We start from the raw sequence: 23,700 nt of genomic DNA, 5'->3' as shown, positions 1-23,700 counted from the left end.
AGAACTTCCCGCCAAATCTTTTGCGCATGCGCAAGCTTGAGGCAGGGCGGGACTTCACAAAAGCTAACGCTTATGCAAGACCTGCATACCCTCGGGCTTCTCGCACAGCCTCGTGACCTATCCCGCTGCAGCTTTGTATTCTGAGTTGGCTGCTGTGTGCTTTTAGCTTCTCTTTTGTGTTGTTGTTACTTGAAAAATCTTGTCCATTCCCTGACGGTGGTGGTGCACGCCTTTAATCCCCGCACCTGGGAGGCAGAGGCAGGCGGATCTCTGTGAGTTCCAGGCCAGCCTGGTCTACAGAGTGAGTGTCAGGACAGCTAAGGCTATACAAAGAAACCCTGTCTTGAAAAAACAAAAACAAAAACCCTTTCCCATTTATTTGTATATGTGAGTGTGTGTGTGTGTGTGTGTGTGTGTAGACAGTTTACACGTGGCATTTCATTTCCTTCTACCAGGTAGGTTTTGGAAATTGAACTCAGGCAATCATGCTTAATGCTGCAAGCATCTTCACTGAGCCTGGTCCCAAGCTGTCTTTCTTAATTCTTACAGGACCACACTTAAGGTCATCATGGGCCAGATGCCCAAGTGTGCTTTTCACTGAGATTTATCCATGAATTGTTTTTTTCCCACATGTTCCATGCTGGGCACAGTCCAGTTCAGTATATATCACTTGGAGGTCTCTGCTGTGTGCCAGGCATTATGCAGAGCCCTGTCGCATATGTTCTCCTTTAATCCTCATTGGCATACTCGAAGACAGATCTTCCATATTCTGATTTTAAAACCACCAGGAAATGGAAGGACTTAGGGAGACAGCCCTGCCTCAAAAACCAGAAGGCAGAAGGCTGCTCATGGTGCTACACCAGACAGGTAGATCTGAGTTCAAGGCTACTGCTAGCCCACCTCCTTTTTTTTTTTTTTTTCTTTTAGTTTTTTGAGACAGGGTTTCTCTGTGTAGCCTTGGCTGTCCTGGACTTGCTTTGTAGACCAGGCTGGCCTCAAACTCACAGAAATCCACCTGCCTCTGCCTCCTGAGTGCTGGGATTAAAGGCATGCGCCACCACGCCCTGTAGGCCAACCCACCTCCTTTAAACCTAAATCTAACCCTAGCCTGATCCTTTGCTCACAGGGACTCCCAGTACAAATCCTGTCCTCAGAAAGGAGTGGACTTGCAGGGAGGAGGGGTAGGGTGTTAGATTAGAGCCCATCACCCTGTAGGGCTGTTGGATCAATACCTGGAAGACTTGGAATCCTCTAGAGAGATGAAAGGTCAGAATAGTGTGTGTCTCCTTTAAGAACCCCTGCTGCCTAAGTAGCTCCTGGGTCCCTAGAGCTGAGGGAGGAGCCAATTAATAGCCTTACTTCCTACTTCACTTCACTTAGAGCTCCTCCCCAATCCCTTCCCATCTCCCTTTGGGCTTCCCGGGGGGCCAATTACTTGCCAGGCAACAGCTCTCAGAGGCTCAGGAAAGCCAGCAGGCCAGGCTAGAGCCTGGCAAGGCCAGTGGGAGCAAAGCTGGCTGGCTCAGGAAAGCAGCCCGGGGTATGGAGCAGGGTGTGTCCGAGAGTAGAGACTGCTGTTTAGTCAGCTCATGTATCACTCCTTCTCTGTGTTGGATTATCCGGGTCACTGTAAGTGGCTAAAGCCTGCTGGCCAGCCAGGTGTGAGACATGTGGTTTAGAGAAGGGATGGGGTAGCAGAGGATTGCAGAGTGGCTTCCTACAGCTCTGAAGCGCCTCTCCAGGTCCTGGCTGCCATTGTGTTTAGTTGAGGAGTGGAGGTGGTCCATGCTGGTGGTGGCTACATAGGACAGAAGGGAAAGAAAAAATCTCAGGAGGAATGTAAAATCCCTAAAAAGATGAACAGCTGGCCAGGAAACCACACACACACACACACACACACACACACACACACACACACACACACGCCTGGAGAAAGACCTTTAGAAGGGTGCTCCTTGCAAGGGCTCGAGGTACCCATGGCACATAGGACATAGGGGTGAGGTTCAGGGGTCTGGTCATGATTGAGTTTGGGGGTCTTTGTCATGTTCTTCCATGCCAGATAAACACAAGTCTGTGACAGACAGACAAAACTTTCAAGGGTGGGGACAGCCATTGGATCTGTGAGATCCAGGGCAAGTCGCCCTGGGAAGACTTCAGTGTTCACTGCCTTAGAAAGACGAGGGGCTGTAGAGCCTTGTGTAAGGGAATGGAAATCTACACTCAGACCGCACAGACACAGTCCCCACGAAGTTCTGTCCTGGCTGCTGGGGGGAATGGCCCTAAAGGCACTGACAAGCCCTCACCGAAGGAAGGTCTGGGTCTCAAACCTTGTTTCTCCATCAGAAGCCTGAAAGGCAGGCTCGGATCTGTCCATGGTTCTGACTGCTAATGCCTCCCACTTGGCAGCAAGGACCTGGTGTGTCTCTCCCCCAACCACCTCTTTCCTTCTCTTTTTCTTCCCCTTCTTGTCTCCTGCCAGCCTTTCATTCATGGCGCACATGCTAGGCAAGTATTCTAGTCCTTGTTTTGGCTGCTTGCCTCCACCTTCCAAGTACTACTGCTGGCTTTTTTTGTTTTGTTTTGTTTTTTGTTTTTTGAGACAGGGTTTTTCTGTGTAGCTCTCTCTGGCTGTATTAGAACTCATGTTGTAGACCAGGCTGGCCTTGAACTCACAGAGATCTGCCTGCCTCTGCTTCCTGAGTGCTGGGAGTAAATGCATGTGCCATCATTGCTGTGTGTGTGTATGTGTGTGTGTCTATGTCTGTCTGTCTGTGTATGTGTATGTATGTGTGTGTTTGATTTGTTGACTGATTTAGTTTTTTGGAAACAGAATCTGAAATAGCCTAGGCTGGTCACAATCTCCTGACCAACATGCCTCACCTCCCATATACCAGAATTATAGGTGCATACCACCACTCTCAGATTTTGGAGGAGTCGGAGATAAGTAGGGTGTCACTATATACACCAGGCTGGCCTAGAACTTCCAGCAATCCTCCTGCCTCTCCCTCTCAAGTGCCAGCATTAAAGGCATGAGCTACAAAGCCTGGCTTCATTCTTTCTTAGGAATTAGCATTTACGAAGGGACTGGAGAGATGCCTCAGCAGTTGAGAGCACTTGCTCCTCTTGTGGAAGAACAGAACCCACATGGTGACTTACAACCTCCTGTAGCTCTAGGTCCAAGGGGTCCAATACCCTCTTTTGCCATCCACGGGCACTGCACGCACAAATATACACACAACTAATGCTAATTTAAGCTTGGCATGGTGATTGACGTGTGTAACCCCTATTTTTGGGAAACTGAGGAGGGGGATAGGGCAAGTGCAGATTCCAGAAGTTCAAGACCAACCTAGGCTACATAAGGAGACCGTTTCTCTCTCTCTCTCTCTCTCTCTCTCTCTCTCTCTCTCTCTCTCTCTCTCTCTCTCACACACACACACACACGCACGCACATGCACACACATGTGCACACACACATGTGCAGTGTGGGGAAGAAGCTCTAGCATTAATTAAGCAATTGTTATGTGTCTGGAGCTGATTAATACCTTTGTGAAACTTCATCTTTACTGAAATTTGTCAGACATAGACAAAAATAGCACATGCCATAGGTATATATCAGTGAACTCTCAGACAGCGATGCTCTCATGTAACTACAACAGAGGAAGAAGAGCATGGGCCACGAGAAGGCACGGAGAGTGAAAACACATGCCGTAAGCCTGACGGCCCAAGCACAAGCACCGAGAAACTGTGTGTGCCCCCAGTGAAAAAATGTAAACAAGTTAAAAGAAAAAGAAAAAGGAAAGGAGAAAGAAGGACAGGTACCAGAGGAGGAGGAAGAATGTATGTAAAGGCATGGTGGCAGAGGCAGGTGGATTGCTGTGAGTTCGAGGCCAGCCTAGTCTACAGACAAACAAAAAAGGAATGTCTCAGTTGCCTACATTGAGATGTTGGTTGATGGAGTGACGAGGACCGGCCCAGGGGTCATAGTGGCAAGTGCTTGGAATATATGTATGCTATAAGGTTTAGAGCAGTTTGTTTAGTTTACGAGTAGATTAGAATCAGTTCAGACTCTGCCCTGTGAAATGCTGGCAGCTTTAAAGTACGTTTCAGTCTCCCTGTGTCAGTTATTTGCTTTGTAGGCTGAACGGATACAAAATACGATACAAATTGGTGCCCAGTGTATTCAGTATATCCACACCCTTGAAAAAGGATGCCTTATTATAGTTTGGTGGGAAAAATAGCTCCAAAAAAAAAGTTATACTTTGTTATAATTTGGTAGTTTAAAGATGCAAGACACACTAACACAAAATATTTGGGCCTTGTTAAATGTTTTTTTTTTTTTTTTTAAATAATGTTGTGATACAATTAAGAGAGAAAGAAATTGTGCTACTGATTATGAACACTATTTTTATTTTACTCATCCTAGCTTTCTATAATTCTTCAAAGGAAAAAGCATTAGAGAAAAAAATTATGGATTGGACTGAGGAAAATACTAGAGTATGGGAGACAAAGCAAAATAAAAAATATGAAATTTGGAAACAAACTTTAAAAGAGAAGTTAGAAAGGCTTATAACTAAGAATAATAACTTAGAGAAAAAAAATTTATGGATTGGACTGAGGAAAATACTAGACTATGGGAGACAAAGCAAAATGAAAAATACGAAATTTGGAAACAAACTTTAGAAGAGACGTTAGAAAGGCTTATAACTAAGAATAATAATATAGAGATAGAAACTGAAGAAACAAGATCAGAACATACAACACAAAATTGTAACAAGACTACAAGGTATTCATTATTTGTTTAAAATCCAAAACTTATTTTCCAAGTATTCATAAGAGAACTCCCAGGAGATGTGGAAAATCCACAAGCTTGTCAGGGTTTTGATTGGCAACCTATAGAAACACAAGAATTTAAAGGGTTTAAGGAGGCAATAAGCAGTTATGGTTTACACTCACTGTGTGTTAGACAGATACTTAATAATTGGTCCACACAGAATCGTGTAATTCCAAAAGATTGGAGAGATTTAATGACTGCCATGGTGGAAAGATGAGGCCGCACTTATGGAGCAGCACAATAGGACTAGAGGCGTTGATATTGTCAGGGATCAGTTGTTAGGTGAAGGCCCATATTCTGAATTAGTAGTACAGGTTGCCTTTGATGACAATGTCTTAGATCAATGCCGAACAATAGCCATGGACGCTTGGGATAAGGTTGAACATCAGGGACAAACGGAATCATTTACAAAAATAACCCAAGGTTCAAATGAAACATTCACTGATTTTTTACAGAGAATAATTAAAGCTCTGAATAGAACCATAGCAGATCCACATGCTAGAGAAATCCTACTTCCATGTCTAGCTTTTGAAAATGCAAATTCTGAAAGTAAAAAAGCTATTAGGCCCTTGAGGGCAAGATCTGCACCTCTTCATGATCGGGTTAAAATTACTTCAGACATAGAAGTAAATACTCATGATTCAGCTATGATTGGACAAAAAACCACAGGAGCCATCAAAACACAAAATGTTCACTGCTGTGATTGTAAAAATTTGAATCATACTGAACAAAATATTCCTAAAGATAAATTATTCCATAATGATAATAATTCAGGGAGAAGGTTTCCTGTAAAATGTAGAAGATGTGGAAGGAATGGTCATGTGGCTCATGAATGTAGGTCATCCATGGATATCCAAGGCATTTCCCTGATTTCGGAAAACTGACTAAGGGGCTGAGCTCAAGACCCCACAAAAAAGAACAGGAGCCATACATTTCCTATTCACCAAAAGGGGATTATTCTAAAAGAAAACAAGAAAATTCAAGGTCTGATAAAACAGAAAGGACTACTGAAGACTTAGAAAACCCAATTAATGGAGATAATAATGCCCCTAGAGATAAAATAAAAAGTAATGAAGATAATAAAAAACAAATATTTTGGCAAACTACAATTAATGATAAGAGACCAAGGTTAAAATTACGATTAAATGGCATTGAGATTGAGGGATTACTAGATACTGACACAGATGTCAGTATAATTTCTCAAGATTCCTGGCATCCAATTTGGCCCCTTCAAAAGGTATCTACCCAGTTCATAGGAATTGGAACATTATCTCAAACAAGACAAAGTGTCATATGGCTGAAAGGTACAGGGCCAGAAGGTCAAACGGGAAAACTAAGGCCATACGTGGCTGATATAGCCATAAATTTATGGGGAAGAGATCTGTTACAACAATGGAAAACCCAAGTTAACATCCCTCCAGTTTCAGTAACAAGTGATAGTGATAAAACAGGTGATACTCCTGATAAAAAAAAATTAAAACTATAAAAAGGGGTTGTCAAAGACAGTTACAGTCTGTCCAAAAACAAGATACAAAAGAGGCTGACTCTTCTAAATTATATCAGGAAACCACTGTTAATAAAACACCTATTGCCTTGCCCCTCAAATGGTTGACTGACCATCCGATTTGGATTGAACAGTGGCCTATGACTAAAGACAAATTACAGGTACTAGAAAATTTAGTCCAAGAACAACTGGAGGCTCAATATATAGAAGAGTCCAACAGCCCTTGGAATTCTCCTGTATTTGTCATCAGAAAGAAATCTGGAAAATGGAGGATGTTAACAGATCTCAGAGCAATTAATAAAATTATTCTGCCAATGGGAACTTTACCATCTTCTTTGTTACCTAGGGAACGGCCTATTATAGTGATTGATCTAAAAGATTGTTTTTTCATGATTTTTTTTTACATAAACATGATAGATATTTGCCTTCTCAGTACCTACTTTTAATAGAAGCTGCCCAATAAAGAGATATCATCGGAAAGTTTTACCACAAGGAATGTTAAACAGTCCTACCTTGTGTCAATATTTTGTACAACAGCCATTAGAGATAATTTGAAAGAAATTCCCTCAATCCATAATTTTCCATTATATGGATGATATCTTATTGGCTGATTCAGATGTAAATATATTAGAACAGATTTTTGATGAATCAGATAAAACCTTGCCTAGTTGGGGATTACAGTTACCCCTGAAAAAAATACAGAGAAGGATGAGGTTTTTGATGGTTGGAGGAGGACAGTGGGGACTTGACGAGGACCAGGCCAGGGGTTGTAGTGGCAAGTGCTTGGAATATATATGTGTTATTAGGTTTAGAGCAGTTTGTTTAGTTTACAAGAGTAGATTAGAATCAGTTCAGACTCTGCCCTGCGAAGTGCTGGCAGCTTTAAAGTACGTTTCAGTCTCCCTGTGTCAGTTATTTGTTTTATAGGCCAAACGGATACAAAATACTGTAACAGTGGAGACTACACTTTCTCTCTCTTAAACTTTATAGGATTAAATATTTACATGGCAGGTGGTTTAAGATTCTCTTTTTTATTCTGTTTGTTTTTGGTTTTCGAGACAGGATTTCTCTGTGTATCCTTGGCTGTCCTGAACACGCTTTGTAGACCAGGCTGGCCTCGAACTCACAGGGATACACCTGCCTCTGCCTCCCAAGTGCTGGGATTAAAGGCGTGCGCCACCACCGCCCAGCAAGATTCTCTTTTTTAACACTAAGCCTCCAGCTGAAATCTAAACAGTCTGTGGATGAAAAGAGCATCCCTCTGGATCTGAAGAGTTAGACCGGAAGGTGGAGCTGCGGGAACAGGCTGGAGAGAACAGTCCCAGTAGGAGTGGGCAACCCAGAGGTCCCACACTGGAGGGGAGGCAGCCACTTGCTTGGTGAACGCACAAACAGGAATGTCTGTGAAATGCAAAGAAAGCTGCCTCACATGTCACTGTACAGTGAGCCACAAAGAACCCACGACTCACAGCACAGAGCCTTCCCAAGTAAGTGGATCTGCTCAAAGTCAGCCTCAGCAGTGTGGGCTGAGGAAGATGTTTCAAAGGTGACCTTGCTTATCAGCAACTTGGCCTTAATTTTAAAACCAAACCAAAAACAAAGTGAGGGGAAAGCCTTTGTTGTTGAAATGCCTCTTTGCTTTCATAAAAACCAGTCAGTTTTGATTTAAGCTATGTTCATGTGTTTTTGTCAAATCATCAAAATGAAATAAAGTCATTTCTACATATCCCTCATAAAAACAAAACACAACACAACAAGTAGAACATAAAGGAGCTGCTGAGCTCCTCCTTGGATCCCCAGAGGTGTCAGCTGGGACTACTCAGCCTTTTTCCCCCCTCTCAAGACAGGGTTTCTCTGTGTACCCCTGGCTGTCCTGGAACTCACTCTGTAGACCAGGCTGTCCTGGAACACACTTTGTAGACCAGGCTGGCCTCAAGCTTGCTTGGGATTCTCAGGACAGGTCTTGAAAAAGAAAGGAAGCCCTAGCCAAGGTCATATTCTTGCAGGCCTTAAACCTGTAGAAGAACTTAAATTCAGAACATGGTTGCTCTGGCAAGAGATCACATCCAGAGAACGTGTAGGTCTGTGTGATGCAGTTGGAATACAGACACGTCTTTAATCCCAGGAGACAGAGGCAAGCAGATCTCTGAGTCCAAGGCCAGCTTGGTATTGAGCAAATTTCTGGAAAAGAAAAGCTTAGGTCCTGAGCCGGGCTTGGTGGTGCATGCCTTTAATCCCAGCACTTGGGAGGCAGAGGGAGGTTGATCTTTGTGAGTTCGAGGCCAGCCTGGTCTACAAAGTGAGTCCAGGACAGCCAAGGCTACACAGAGAAACTCTATCTTGAAAAAGCCAAAAATCAAACAAACAATCAAAAAAAAAAAAAGAAAGAAAGAAAAGAAAAGTTTAGGTCCAAGTATGATGGTGCATGCCTTTAATCCCAGCATGTAGGATACAGAGACATGCAGATCTCTGAGTTCTGATCAGGCAATTCCATTGAGTCAGGGGGTTGAGAGGCAGTGCAGTGGAGTTGAGTTTATGACAGTTCAGTCGGTAGAATTAAGAGGCAGTTTTACTGGGAGAGTTTTACAGAGACAGACTGAAGAGAGAACATGCTAGACACTGGTGGAGAGAACAAGCCAGAGAAGGAGAAGGAGCCAGAAGATTAGAACATATTGCCAAAGTTAGCATGAGGCCAAGCAGAGCAATTCAGTCAGAGGCTGAGGGAGAAGCCATTTTGAATCAGTAGGCTTGGAGAAGAGTTTGAGCCAGAACAGTTGCATTGAACCAGCCAGCCAGAGTTCATAAAGAGCTAGAAGGAGTGAGCTTATTCAGCAGGAAGTCTCAGAGGCTGAAACATTCTAGGCCTAGGTTGGCAGATGGAGGCAGTAAGCCTCCCAGACACCAATTCAATCAGGGGTTACTCCTACATAAGCCTGGCTCTTTGCTTTCTTAACATACAGTATCTATATGCAAGGGGATAGCGTCATTGTGCCTGCAGCTCTTACAGTAATGCTGATTGCTCCGCAGTCTTTGCACGTCAGCTGCTGAGAAGCTTCACCCAGACTCTGGGAATGAGGGCTCCTTTCCTGCCCCCAGTTTTCCTCAGCTTGCTGTCCTGTTTCAAGAAACATCATGTTGGACTACAGAGGCAGGACACAAAGAGGCGAAAAATTTGCATGCTCCGTTTCTTGAAGTTCAGGGGAACTACCCTAGTAAAAGCTGAGTGAGCTGGGTGGTGGTGGCACACACCCTTGAACCCAGCACTCAGGAGACAGAGGCAGGCAGATCGCTTGTTTTGTTTTTATGAGGCATATATAGAAATGACTTTATTTCATTTTGATGATTTGGCAAAAACACATGAACATAACTTATATCAAAACTGACTGATTTTCATGGAAACAAAGAGATGTTTCCACAACAAAGACTTTTCCCTTTGGCTTAATTGTAAAGCCAAAGTGCGTGCGAGGGAAAGCTTGGTTTACAGTAATGATTACCTTCTATTTTGGCCCCTTCAGTTTTTGTTATTTGTACAGATGTTTGCCTGTGTGTCCGTCTGTGCATGCCTAATAGCCCTGGAGGTCAGAAAAGGGTGTCAGGTCTTCTGGGACTGAAGTGACAGACGGATGTGAACCACCATGGGGGTGCTGGGATTAGAACCTGAGTCCTCTGGAACCATCTCTCCAGGCATTTCATTGTCTTTGTAAACGGTACCCATTGTAATCCTGTCAGAAACCCTGGGAACCACCTGTGATTTCGTTTAGGTTCCTAAACAACTCTTTGAAGATAATAGCTGCAAACACAACCAAAGCAGTGTGTATGGGTTTTATGCAGACAATAAAATGAGTCACTCCTTTCAGAAGCTTGTACCCATGCTCTGGGGCGTGTCTGTCTTTCTGAGTGCCTCCCTTCCCCTTAGCCCTCACCCGTAAAGTCTTTATTAAAATATCTTTGATAAACCTCAGCCACGCTTCACACTGGCTAGTCCTGAAGTTCTTTTCCACAGAGGAGCCAAGGCTCCAGTTTTCCCTGTGTTGAGGTCTCCAAAAGATAAGGGGACTCCTCGGGCTGGTAGGTGAAAACCTGGAGCGGCCTGACTGCCCCTGCTCATGTTGACATGTGTGATTTTACCCACACCGTCCCAGGCAGCTGTATATCTGTTCATTCCCGCTGCTGTGTAGCACTGCCCACAGAAAACATCCCAGCTGGCCTATTTTTAGTTGACAGGTGTTGGGCTGTTTCAGAGTTCTCCCATTATGAATATTGCTGATATAAGAACTTTTGATGGTTTGGTTATTGTTATTTCTGTGGAGATGAATCACGCTTTGAACTTCTGTTCCCCCTGTTTCCAGCTCCTGAGTGCTGGGATGTACCTAGGACTGCTGGGAGGACAGGCATGCACCACCACATCTCCCTCCACTTTTGGGGGGGGGGTGAACGTATGTTTCCACCCTTATATATATCTATTTTACAAATACAAATATATATGTATGTTATATACAAATAAACAAAATGGTTGTAGGTGGATACTTTTTCTTTTTGTTTATATTTTTACAGATTAAAAAAACAAAACAAGCCAGGTATGGTGGTGCATGTCTTTAATCCCAGCACTCAGGGAGGCAGAGGTAGGTGGATCTCTGTGAGTTCGAGGCCAGCCTGGTCTACAAAGTGGGTCCAGGACAGCCAGGGCTACACAGAGAAATCCTGTCTCAAAAAACAAAGAAACAAACAAGCAAACAAAACCAAAACACCTGATTGTGTTGAACCAGAAGCATCAGGAGCTAAGTAAGTTTGGAGCCTCAGAACCCATGTCAGAAGCTTAGAGCAGAGCTTTATGCCTGCAACCCCAGCAGCAGGGGGCGGAGCATGAGAACTAGTTCAGTGAGCTACCTCTCAAGAGAAAGGTGGAGAGAGATACATATTCACACAATAAACCATCAAATAGTCAAGCCAAGACCAACTCCTGTTTGTCTTGGGAACCTGAGCTCTCCAGTGATTATGGTGTAGCCTTGGGGCCTGAGATGTAGCTAGCATATGCAAGGCCCTGGTCAACACACACACACACACACACACATCACACACACGAGTGTTTGTGGGATACCACAAGAAGATGGGAAAACGAGGTGACATGAAGGAAGGAAAGCCATAGATGCTGGTGACTGAACTAAGAAATCCTAGGCTGGGCGTCTTCCTGGGTTTGGGATTACAGCCGTGAGCCACCAGGGCTGGATTTTTTTTTTTTAATGATTTATTTACTTATTTATATAGTATTCAGCCTGCATGACAGAAGAGGGCACCAGATCTCATTATAGATGGTTATGAGCCACCATGTGGCTGCTGGGAATTGAACTCAGGACCTCTGGAAGAGCAGCCAGTGCTCTTAACCTCTGAGCCATCTCTCCAGCCCACTAGGGCTTGATCAATCACCTTATTTTAAATTACAAATCCCCTACGCTGACACTCCTGACCCTCCTTTCCTTCCCCTCAGCTCTGCCCTCACCCCACTAAGATGCAAGACTCACTCAGGTGGGTAGGTGAGGTGTTTTATTCTCTTACTTCTAGTTCTTTGAATGGGGCTTAGTATAGAGTAGCATCAACATGTAGCTGTTTCGGGGAGAGAGAGGAAGAGAGAGAGTATATACATGTGTGAGATGTGCACACTAAGACAGAGAGAACCTGGGAGCAGGCTGGTGGCCATGTGGCACCAATCACATGTGGAGGTCAGAGGACAGCTTTCTTTCTTTCTTTCTTTCTTTCTTTTTTTCTTTGGTTTTGTTTTGTTTTGTTTTTTGTTTTTTCCGAGACAGAGTTTCTCTGGGTAATAGCCCTGGCTGTCCTGGACCTGCTTTGTAGGCCAGGCTGGCCTCGAACCACCTGCCTCTGCCTCCCGAGTGCTAGGATTAAAGGAGTGTGCCACCACACCCGGCTCAGAGGACAGCTTTTAATGAGTCAGTACTTGGTCCGCCTCCAAATCTGGAGACTGAACTCAGGTTCATCATGTTTTTATTTCGCTCACCTATTCGTCTCACAAGTCTGTTCCCCATCCCATACTTGGGATCAAAACAAAAACATGTTTACATCCACTACAGAAGATTGTCCTCTGACTCCCACAAGAATGAGCACACAAATGCATGCACCTTTGTGCACACTCTACATCCACACACGTAAACACGCACGCACACACAATATGAAGTGAGCTGGTGATAGAGCTCAGTGGTAGAGTCCCTGCTTAGCATATGTGAACCCCAAGCAGGGGTTCTGGAAGGCAGAAACAGAAAGACTGCCTTGGACTCAAGGCCTGTATGACTACAGTCTGAGACTGTGTCTTTAGAAACAAAGAAAAGAAAGAACTGTGTGGTGCTTAAGCTACTAAGTTTGGGAGCCATTTGTCACATAACAACAGATCACTAGCATGCCCCATGCAGACTTAGGATGTGTTGAGCCTCTTGGAAGGCTTGTGCTAGCCAGCGAGCTGTGTTTACACATTCGGATATGCACAGATAGAGTGCCTGCTGCTCTCACATGCCCACTCAGAACCCAGCGTTCCTCCCACTGCTTTCATTCTGTTTACGTTTTTTAAGAAAACAAAGGATCAAAGTACAGTGACAATTCTAGCGCTAGATTCTAATTTTTCTGCTTAAGACGTTGCCAACGTCGTCTCCTCTCATTTAACAATCCACAAAGCACTCTGGTTTTTTATTGTGTGCAGGTATAATGTGTGGGGGTGGGGTGCACCACGGCACACCTGTAGAGACCTGAAGACAACTTTTCCACGTTTATGTGGCACTTAGATCATCTGCCTTAAATGGCAAGTGCGTGCTTTTGCCATCTGGCTGGCCCTCCAAAATATTCTTTATTCTTGGAAGCTCCTCAGTGGTTGTCAAATGAGCAGGGATCTAAGCAGAGCCCTTCATGGTTGAGCGGGAGATTGCAGGTTGTCCTCTTGGTCCAGTCCCTGTCTAGTAACATGGGTGTGCAATCAGAGTGCAATATGATTCATGTCTGCAACCTTAGCATTTGGGATGCTGAGGCTGGAGGTCTAATGCCAAGTTTAAGGCTAGCCTGGGCTACATAGTGAGTTCATGGGCAAGTCTGGGCCACACAGCGAGAACCCTGATGCTAATACGCCTGAGCAAATCCATCTCCATCTCGCTCTGCTTTGCTGTTCTGTTTTTACTTTTAAACTTTGTGTCTGTGTGTGCGTCTCTGTGTGTGGGGTGTGTCTGAATAAGGTGTGTATGTATGTGTGGTGTGTGTGTGTCTGTGTGTTATGTGTGTGTGTCTGTGTGGTGTGAGTGTGTTGTGTATGTTTGTGGCATGTGTATGTCTGTGTAGCATGTGTATGTGTGTGTGGTGTGAGTGTGTCTGTGTGGTGTGAGTGTGTGTATGTGTGTGTGTGTATGTGTGTTATGTGTATGTATCTGTATTATAGTGTGTGTGTGTTTCTATATGGTGTGTGTGTCTGTGTGTGTGTGTGTGTGAGTGTGTGTGGTATGTGTGTGTGTATGTTCATGTGTGGAAGTCAGAAGACAACCTTGGGTGTTGGTCCTCACCTTCTGCCTTGTTCAAGGCAGGGTCTCTTGCTCTCTCCTGCACATGCCAGGCTAGCTGGCACTGTAAAGAATGTCCATGGAGTCTCCTGTCTCCACTTGACATCCTGCAGTGGGAGTGACAGGACCACAGGCGCTTGCTCCTGTGCTTGGCTTTACTCAGGCTCTGGAGACCTGAACTCAGTCCCTAAGCTGTACAGGTGCTTTACCCACAAAGCATCTCCCCAGCCCCAGCCCGGCTCCAAGCTACTCCCTCACTGCCGCTGCTGCTGGAAGTAGGTTGGGCGAGGCAGTCATGAGGAATGCTTCTCTGAAAATTCTACATCTCTTTTTTCTTTTAAAAATTAATTATTGGGGGAGGGGTTGGGGGAAGACACATGTGTCTTGGCTGCTGGAAGGACAACTTTGTGGAGTCAGCTCTCCCTCCCACTGTACGGGGTCCAGGGCTCGAACATAGATTGCAGGCTTGCATGGAAGGCAGTTTATCCACTGAGCCATCTCCAGGCCTGCTCTTTCTTTTCGGAAAGACCCCATGGTTCCAACAGTTTGAGTGTATCGTTGGAGAGTTCTCTCAGCAGCAAACACCAACTGTTGTTCTTGCAGAAGACCTATGTCCAGTATGCACGTGGTGCTCATACATACATGTAGGCAAACGCACTCATACACATAATGTTGTTGGGGGTTTTTGTTTCTGTTTTTGAGAGAAAGTACCTCCACCCCGCCCTGGCTGTCTTGGAACTCACTATGTAGACCAGGTTGTCCCTATATAGACCAGGCTGTCCTGGAACTCACTATGTAGCCCAGGCTGTAAAACAGTTTTTCATCAACACGACAAAGCAAAGAGGCCCAGGAAACACTTTATTTACTATCATATGTGCCAAGATATGTGTGTTCTGATCCAGGAGTGAGTCCACACTGACACACCATCTCAGTTCCATGTGTGAAAACCTGGCAAAGAACTCAAGGCACTTGGGGGTACTCAGTGCAAATGACACCCGTTCAGAGCTGATAACCCTGCAGAGCTCCCACCTTCTCTCTTAGCTGTCATGGCCCTCGTACCAAGAGCCATGAAGAAGCCACTTTTGGGGGAGTGTGAAAATAGTGTGCAGGTACTGTGCAGGGCTGCTGGGCGTGCTACTAAGAAGGACACAGACAGCTGGGCGGTGGTGTCACACGCCTTTAATCCCAGTACTTGGGAGGCAGAGGCAGGTGGATCGCTGTGAGTTTGAGGCCAACCTGATCTACAAAATGAGTCCAGGACAGCCAAGGCTACACAGAGAAACCCTGTCTTGAAAAAAAGAAAGAAAGAAAGACACAGACAACGTTGCAAACAGGTTCAAGACTCTTGCTCTTAGCACTCTGTCATCCTCTTTTCCTCTGCCCAGGGAAAGAATGGCTTTGTGTGGTCCACAGCAACCAGCACTCAGTGACTCTAGAAGAGCAGACATGGAGGGAGAAGCCTGGGTGCTCAGGTTGCCTCCAAACCCAAGGGAGGCAGCCCTCCCCCACCCCACCCCCCAGACACGGTCTAGAAGCGGACCTTTGCAGAAGACAGCAGTGGAAAGGCCGTGAGAACATGCGGGCTAGAGGCCGCAGGCAGCTTCTGCCAGTGTGCTGAGGAGTCAGACAGCGCAGGCAAGCGCTCACTGTTCTGTTGACACTCTGATCCCAGAGCAACTGGAGAGTTGGAGGGTTCGAGCCTTGTGCTGGTGGGCTGCTCCAGCCTAAGGGGCTGCGGAGGGACCAGCTGGTCTGCGGGGCTGGGCGGTAGGGAATCGAGCCTGGAGCCAGAGGTCAATGCAGACAGGACGGTGCTGGGCGGTAGGGAATGGAGCCTAGAGAAAGACTCTAACACGCTGGAGCCAGAGGTCGATGCAGACAGGACGGGGCTGGGTGACAGCTGGGCTATAGATGTCCTCACCATGAGAGGGTCAAGGGACAGTGAGGGCACGGGGGAAGGGAGGAGGCCAGGAGACTCATGATAGTGTGGCCCTGGAGAGAGTTGCTGGGCTCGGGGAGAGGAGCCAGGAGTCTGGAACAGGCCCAGCTGTTGCTGGCAGCCATGGCATCCATGGGGGGCAGGCTGTCCTGAGAGTTGCTTGACCTGGCCTGGGCATCCAGAGGGCAGCAGAGCAGGACAGGAAGCACAGTCCACTCCACACAGGCGTTCATGCATATGCAGTGTCTGACCCCACTGTGCCAGCTCGGCCTTCAAAGCCTGGATCTCCTTCCGCAGGGCATGGTTGTGTTTCTCCAGGGACTCGTGCTGCTGCGGGGGAGAGAAGCGGGTGACAGAGAGGGACTTCAGCATCAAGACCCTGTCCAGGGTACCTCAGTGCTGTAGGAGATGCATGTCCAGATAGTGGATGGCTACTCTCTGGCAGACTTGTCACAGTCCCCTACCCTGCCCTCCACAGAGCTGGGACTTGGCTCTCTGCTCCCTATGGCTCCTCTGAGAAGTACCACTTACCACCCAGGATCTCCGTCTAGCTTCTAATTGCCTTGTCCCCCACCCCCACCCGTCACTTCACTGGTCCGTTCAGTGACTGGACTTTGTTTGATAGATTTGGACTGAGGGGGCCACCGTACACAAATGAGGAGGAAATAGGAAGGCAAGTGCTATCTTCCTCTCTCGCTCTCTGACTTACAGGCCCTTGAGCCTGGATCTCTCACGTTTTGACCAGCAAGCTCTTGGGACATGTCTGTAGCGCGGCAGTTAGAGGGCCCAGGTGGCCACGCGCCACCTTTTTATTTATTTATTTATAAATATATTTTTTATTATTTATACAGTATTCTGCCTGCATGTGTACCTTCCCGCCACTGGATCTCATTACAGATGGCCGTGAGCCACCCTGTGGTTGCCAGGAACTGAACTCAGGACCTCTGGAAGAGCAGCCAGTGCTCTTAACCTCTGAGCCATCTCTCCAGCCCCTTTTATTTATTTATTTTTAATTTTAATTTATGTGCATTGGTGTAGGGGTGTCAGATCTTGGAGTTACAGACAGTTGTGAGCTGCCATGTGGGTGCTGGGAATTGAACCCAGGTCCTTTGGAAGAGCAGGCAGTGCTCTTAACCACTGAGCCATCTCTCCAGCTCCCTTATTTATTTTATTTTATTTACTTCTGGTTTTTTGAGACAGGGTTTCTCTGTGTAGCCTTGGCTGTCCTGGACTGGCTTTGTAGACCAGGCTGGCCTCGAACTCACAGCGATCTGCCTGCCTCTGCCTCCCTAGTGCTGGGATTAAAGTTGTGCACCACCACCGCCTGGCTTGTATTAGAGATTTGAAATCTGGTCCTCATGCTTGCACAGCAAACGCGCTCACCTGCTAAAGCATCTCCCCAGTATCCAGGTTTTTAGAGACAAGGTCTTCCTCCATAGCCCAGGCTAACCTCAAACTTGCTGCAGCCCTCCCTCCTTGCCCCAGCCTCCCAGATTCTGGGGTGGTAGGCATGCATGCCTACCATGGTGCTCAGCCCCTGGGTCCCCGGAAGGCACCAATAAGACACTAGAAGGGACTCAGGACGCTGCTGCATAAGCTGGCAGGTGCCCCTGAGTCAGCACTTTCTAAGCTCTGTTCTGCTGAGCACTGACCAATCATCAACATGCAACTTTGTTTTGTTTTGGGGAGAACAGCTATAGCCCAGGCTGGTGGCCTTGCACTCACAGTGACCCACCTGCCTCTGTCTCCTGAGTGCTGGGATTAAAGACGCGCACCACTACACCCAGCTTGGCCTTGAACTCTTGACCTTCCAGACTCTAGCTCCCAGACCTTGGGCACATGCCAACTTGCTCATCCACCTCTCTTCTCTTGGTAAGGCTGTTGATCCTCTTGGAGTAGAGCCTATCTGGGCATGTGCCACCAAGCAAGGGTTGTGCGTGTATGTATGTATGTGTGTGTGTATATATATATATATATATTTTAAACACTTTTGGGTAAGTGTCATATGTAAAGATCAGAGGGTAACTAGTGGCAGTAAGTGCTTTCTTCCCCCAACATGAACGCTGGGCTTTTTGTCCTCTGGGACACCTTGCCTCCCTCTACTCCACACTTGCACTTCTGAATGCCATCTGTGGTGACAGTAATGGAAAAGATGCAGAGAGAATTTTATTTCCATATCTTGTAAGTCTGAATAGCTCAAACAACTTCCTTCAGTCCCCTTGGTGGGAGCACTTTAAGAGGAGACATTTCAAGGGCACTTTGCATAAATGTGGTATAAGCCCTGGGCTTGCTTCTGAAGGCCTCAGAGCTATTAGTGGTCCCCATTTGCACAACAGTTTCTGCAGATGGAAAGGCCGTTTCTTTTTTCTTTACAGATTTTTGTTTTGTTTTTCAAGACAGAGTTTTTCTATGTAGCCTTAACTGTCCTGGACTTGATTTATAGACCAGGCTGACCTCGAACTCACAGAAATCTGCTTGCCTCTGCCTCCCAAATGCTGGGATTAAAAGTGTGTGCCACCACCACCTGTCTCTTACAAAAGTTTGAAGTAAGCTGGGCATGGTGGCACATGCCTTTAATCCCAGCACTTGGGAGGCAGAGGCAGGAGGATTTCTGTGAGTTCGAGGCCAGCAACTGTTCTACAAAGTGAGTCCAGGGCAGCCAAGGCTACACAGAGAAACCCTGTCTCAAAAAACCAGAAAAAAAAAGTTTAAAGTATATTTTATTTATGTGCATATTTAGTGTGTGTGTATGCATGTGGGCACATCCATACCATAGTTTGAGTGTGGGGGTCGGAGGACAATTTTGGAACTCTGTTCTCTTCTTCCACTGTGTGAATCTTAGAGGTTTGACTCAGGTCCTTGGACTTGGCAGCAAGTGCTCTTACATGCTGAGCCCTCTCTGCAGCCCCAGAAGGGCTCTTTCTACAGCACTGTGGCTGGGGACACAGCTCAGTGGATAGAGGACTCCCCTAGCATAAATGGAGTCCTCAGATCAACTCCTAGCAGCACATAAGCTGCACATGGAAGCAGCACTCACCTGTAACTCTAGCATCAAAGAGGCAGAGGCAGGGCCTCAGTGGTTAGGATAGTGAACTGGTCTTCCAGAGGACCCAAGTTCATCTCCTAACACCCATGTCAGGCAGCTCACAACCACCTGTAACTCCAGTTCCAGGGGATCTGACATCTCTGGCCCCTGTGGGCACTACACGTAGACACACACATATACATAACAACAACAACAGTGCAAAAAAGCCAGGCATGGTAAGGCAAGTCTTTAACCACAGCACTTAGTAGGCAGAGGCAGACATATCTCGGAGTTCCAGGCCAGCCCGGTCTACATAGTGAATTCCAGGACAGCCAGAGCTACACAGAGAAAGCCTGTCTTAGAGAGACAGAGAGACAGAGAGACAAAGAGAGAGAGACAGAGACAGAGACAGAGAGAGACAGACAGACAGAGACAGAGAGACAGAGATACAAAGAGAGAGACAGAGAGACAGAGAGACAGAGAGAGACAGAGAGACAACGAGAGAGAGAGACAGAGGCAGAGAGAGAGACAGAGAGAGAGGGAGAACACCCCAGTCTAATGAGGTGGCTTAGCAGGTACAGGCACTTTGCCACACAAGCCTGGTGACTCAACCCTGATCCCTGGAACCCAGCTAACATGAAAGGAGAAATCTGACTCTACAAAGGTGTCCTCTGGTCCCCACATGGGTGCTGTGGTACATAGCCGCCCCCTACATTAACAACCAATTAAAATCTAATAAACAAACAAACAATCAAATAAAAACAGGGGCTGGAGATGGAGTGCAGTGATAAGAGAGCATCTGTCCAGCACCATGACCTTGATCTGGAGCTGTGATTTGTAGCATCCGGACACTAGACAGATGCTAAGACACACGTAGCTGAAGCCGTCTGTGGTGTTCGGCATGGCTGTCTCAGTGGGTGAGTGTCGCCCCCACCCTCCCCCTTTGTGTCAAGGACATGTGCTTCCAGAGCTCTTTACCCTGATGCTGTCATGAGGAGCCTCCTCTTTTCTGCCAGGCCGTTGTAGGGGACTGCAAACAGAACGGAATGGGAAGGTTCCCTGCCCTCATGGCACCTGGCGTCTCAGGAGAGAGGCGATGTGGGGGGTGCAAGAGAAGGCCACTGTGAAGGGTAGGCTGATCTACTCATGGATTAGTGGGTTTTGTTTCTGGCACATTCCTTTCTCACGAAGGCATGCCTCCCCAGGAGGCCCCCACTAGGGGCTGGACAGATGCTGGGTCATGCTCTGGTCTTCCCAGCCCCGGAAACCATGAGCTAAATGAAACTTTTCCGGGTCTACAGAGATGGCTCTTTGCTTAAGAGCACTGGTTGCTCTTCCAGAGGAGCCAGGCTCTATTCTCAGCACCCATGTGGAGACTCACAAACATCTGTAACTCAAGTCCCAGGGGGATCTACTGCCCTTTCTGGCCTCTGTGAGCATGGCACACATGCTGTGTACAGACATTTATGCAGGCCACATACCAATACCCATAAACGTAAAATAAACTTTAAAAAGAATGAGAAGAACTCTTTTTCTCTATAAGTTACTCAGTCTTTGGAACAAAAAAGCAAGAGCATCCCTACCTGGTGCAGAGCATCTGCCTTGTCGGTGTGCTTCTGGCGGCTGCGCTGGGCAGCCAGCCGGTTCTTCTGCTGCTTCTTCAGCTGCTTCTGAGACTCTTCAGGGTCCTGTGAGCACGAGGCAGAGCGTTCTGGGGTTCTGGCAGTGGCTTGCCCCTCTGCCCTGATCAGCTATTTGGAAATCTCTTTTTCAAGTCTAGTCCTGAGAACTCCTGTCCTCCCAAAGTCTGTCTCCTCCCATGGCATTCACAATCCTCCTGAAGACACTACACTCCTCACTGTAAAGCCAGGCCTGCCCCAGTGCCCAGCTCCCAGATTACATAAGTAGGGAGGCTGGGATTCGAACCCAGACTGTAGCAACCTCAAACACACATTCTCAAAAGCCAGCGCTGACTTTTTTCTGACTACAGTAATCTCAATGGTAGAAGAGAGGCACATGGCACTTTCCTAGCCATCCACAGCGACGGGGGACAGAAGCTGGGAGTATACACCCCACAGTGAGCTGCCATTTCTTTTTTTTTTTTTTTTTTTTTTTTTTTTTTTTGGTTTTTCGAGACAGGGTTTCTCTGTGTAGCCTTGGCCATCCTGGACTCACTTTGTAGACCAGGCTGGCCTCGAACTCACAGTGATCCGCCTGCCTCTGCCTCCCGAGTGCTGGGATTAAAGGCGTGCGCCACCACGCCCGGCTGAGCTGCCATTTCTATAATCTGAGAGTTGATGATCTTCCTAGCCTAGAACTCCACAGAAACAGGATCAGAGCCTGATGTGGTTCTGTGCACTCATGCCCAACTCAGTCTCAAAGCGCTGGTATTCACTTACTCAGAGAACATTTAATTTTTTTTTTTTTTTTTTGTCTTTTAGAGACAGGGTTTCTCTGTGTAGCCTAGTATGTTCTGGACTCACTTTGTAGACCAGGCTGGCCTTGAACTCACAGCAATCTGCCTGCCTCTGCCTCCCGAGTGCTGGGATTAAAGGCGTGCGCCACCACGCCCGGCCCGAGAACATTTAATTTTTAGTGTATGTGTTATGTGTGTGTGAAGACAGACACATGTATAGAGGCAAAGAGGACAGCCTTAGGCATCATTCATGCTCAGAAGTCATCCACCTTATTTTAAATTTTTGTTTGTTTGTTTGTTTTTGTTTTTTGAGACAGGGTTTCTTTGTGTAGCCTTGACTATGCTGGACTCACTTTGTAAACCAGGCTGTCCTTGAACTCACAGCAATCTGCCTACCTCTGCCTCCCTGAGTGCTGGGATAAATGCCATGCCTGGCATTTTAAATGTTTTAAATCATGTGTGTGGTGTGCGTGGTGTGTGGTGACATGTATGTGCATATGGGTGTAAGTACCCTTGGAGACCAGAAGAGGGTGTTAATCCCCTGTTAGGTTGTGAGCTGCCCCATGAAGCTGCTGACAAGCAAATTCAGGTTCTCTCCAAGAACAGTAAATGCTCCTAACCGAGGGACCGTCTCTCCAGCCCCTACCTTATTTTTTGAGACATAGTCACTCATCGGTCTGGGGCTCACCAATAAAGCTAGGTTGCCTGGTCAGCAAGCAGAGACCTGTTTGTCTGTCCTTCCCCAGTGCTGGGATTACACGAGCTTGACACCCACCAAGCTTTTTAAAGGGATGCTAGGGACCAGACGCCGGTCTCCATGCTTATAGAGGAAGTACTGCATTGACTATGCTATCTCCTCATCTCTTCAACAGACATCTACCATGCACCCACTACATACCAGGCCCTAAGCAAGGAGGGCACAGAAGTGGCAAGAAGAAGGAGGAGGAGGAGAAAGAAAGAGAAGAAGAAAACAGGCAAAGTGTCCAGATGTGGTGGTGCTCGCCTCTAATCCCAATGAAAAGATTAGTTCAAGGCCAGGCTTGGCTACATAGTGAGCTTGTGGCCAGCATGGGACACACGAGATCTTTTCACAAACAAAGGAGGAACGTAGCTTAGGGGAAGAGTATTTGCCTGGCTTAGACAAGGTGAGCAAAGCTCCATGCACACAGAGAAGTGGGGTAGCTACCTAGGATTAGTGGAGAGTCCATCTGACAGAGAAGGGACTGTGAGCCTTCTAACTGCAGGCTCTACCGCTGGGGACCGCAAAACTTAAATGGAACCTTGAAGCCAAATGCAACAGAGCTGGACCCTGCCTCTGTCACTCTGCCTCAGGCAAGCCCCTAGTGACTTTGCTGAGGACTCTGCATTTTCCTTGGTCTGTGGCTACCAGGTGGCTACATTCTCCCCAGGGCAAACTTCAGACCCCAGAGGACCAGCATAGAGGCTGGGGAAAGAGTTAGTGAGAAAAGACGGAAGCTGTCATTAGAGGGATTGAGGAGAGAAGAGAAGGGTCTGGAAAAGGCAGCAAGCTGAGAACAAATGGATCCAGAGTCAGCAGGTGTGCAGAGTCCAAGTACAAAGCCGGAGGCTGCTCTGCCGTGTGACAGCTGGGAAGGCTTCAGCCCAAAGCCCAGGAGGAACTGAATCCAGATGAGCCCGTGGGACCCAGTCCCAGGTCACAGAGACCATGGTGTGGCACTGGGACCAAAGCTCCTCCCTGCATCCTCCCTTGTCTGGGACTTGGGGCCCTCAGCTGCTTTCTCTCCATGACGCCTCTTAGTCCCCTGTACTCACTGTCCCAGTCAGCAGCGCACCACTCCCACAGAGTTGCATGGTTTAGGCAGGAAGAACAGAGAGGTTCAATCCAGTCCTGGGTGTCTGTCCCCTCAGCAGCTGTCCCCTCCCAGTGACCTCTGGAGGCCCAAGGAAGTGGTGGCTCTTTAAATCCCCAGTGACCACTCCGCCCCCGGAACACCCAGTTTCGGTTTCTCCTAAAGCCTTGGGCTGCCCAGAATCCCTGGCTCTTGCTTGCTCACGTGGCTGGAACTTCCTAACATGAGCTGCCTTCCTGCCTTCCGGTTGGGCCCTTTCTCTGGAAGAAAGACGGTGGAGGGTAGACAGGAGGAACAGAAAAAAAAAAAAGGTACCCTGGGGAGGGCTGGCAGGCTGCCAGGGACATAGCAAGGAGGAGAAGCAGGGTAGAGGGTGCAGGAAGGAGCCCCTGTAATCTCTTGGGGAGGCCAGGTTCACAGTCCACACAGAATCCTTGTCTTCTCTGAACTTTGGTTCCCTTCTCTATGAAGGATCTGGGTAGGATGGAGTGAGTGCCCAGGCCTGGGACTCGGTGTGCTTGGTGCAGTGCTTGCACAGGAGAAGCGGATGTAGGAGGGTCATGCATGAGTTTAAGGCCAACCTGGGCTACATAATAAGAACTAAAA

General features: G+C 47.1%; 1 protein-coding gene across 2 annotated transcripts; it reads right to left on the bottom strand.

Moving 5' to 3' along the window:
• Positions 1-15,409: 15,409 nt before the first annotated feature.
• Positions 15,410-23,331, bottom strand: Batf2 (basic leucine zipper ATF-like transcription factor 2). 2 transcript variants are annotated; one of them, XM_051145958.1, is made up of 4 exons: positions 23,057-23,331; positions 20,430-20,534; positions 15,718-16,148; positions 15,410-15,663 (listed from the first exon to the last, which is right to left on the bottom strand). In XM_051145958.1, exons 1-4 carry the CDS (start codon positions 23,093-23,095, stop codon positions 15,411-15,413), a joined length of 828 nt encoding a protein of 275 aa, XP_051001915.1. In that variant the 5' UTR covers positions 23,096-23,331; the 3' UTR covers position 15,410. The 2 variants fall into 2 exon arrangements, with proteins under 2 accessions (XP_051001915.1, XP_051001914.1); XM_051145957.1 differs by having other exon boundaries at positions 15,718-16,151; positions 23,057-23,314.
• Between the last annotated feature and the right edge of the window lie 369 nt (positions 23,332-23,700).

The sequence above is a fragment of the Acomys russatus genome, chromosome 5, assembly GCF_903995435.1.
Source record: "Acomys russatus chromosome 5, mAcoRus1.1, whole genome shotgun sequence".
In the NCBI taxonomy this organism is placed as follows: Eukaryota; Metazoa; Chordata; class Mammalia; order Rodentia; family Muridae; genus Acomys; species Acomys russatus.
This window is presented reverse-complemented; position numbering and strand designations above follow the sequence as displayed.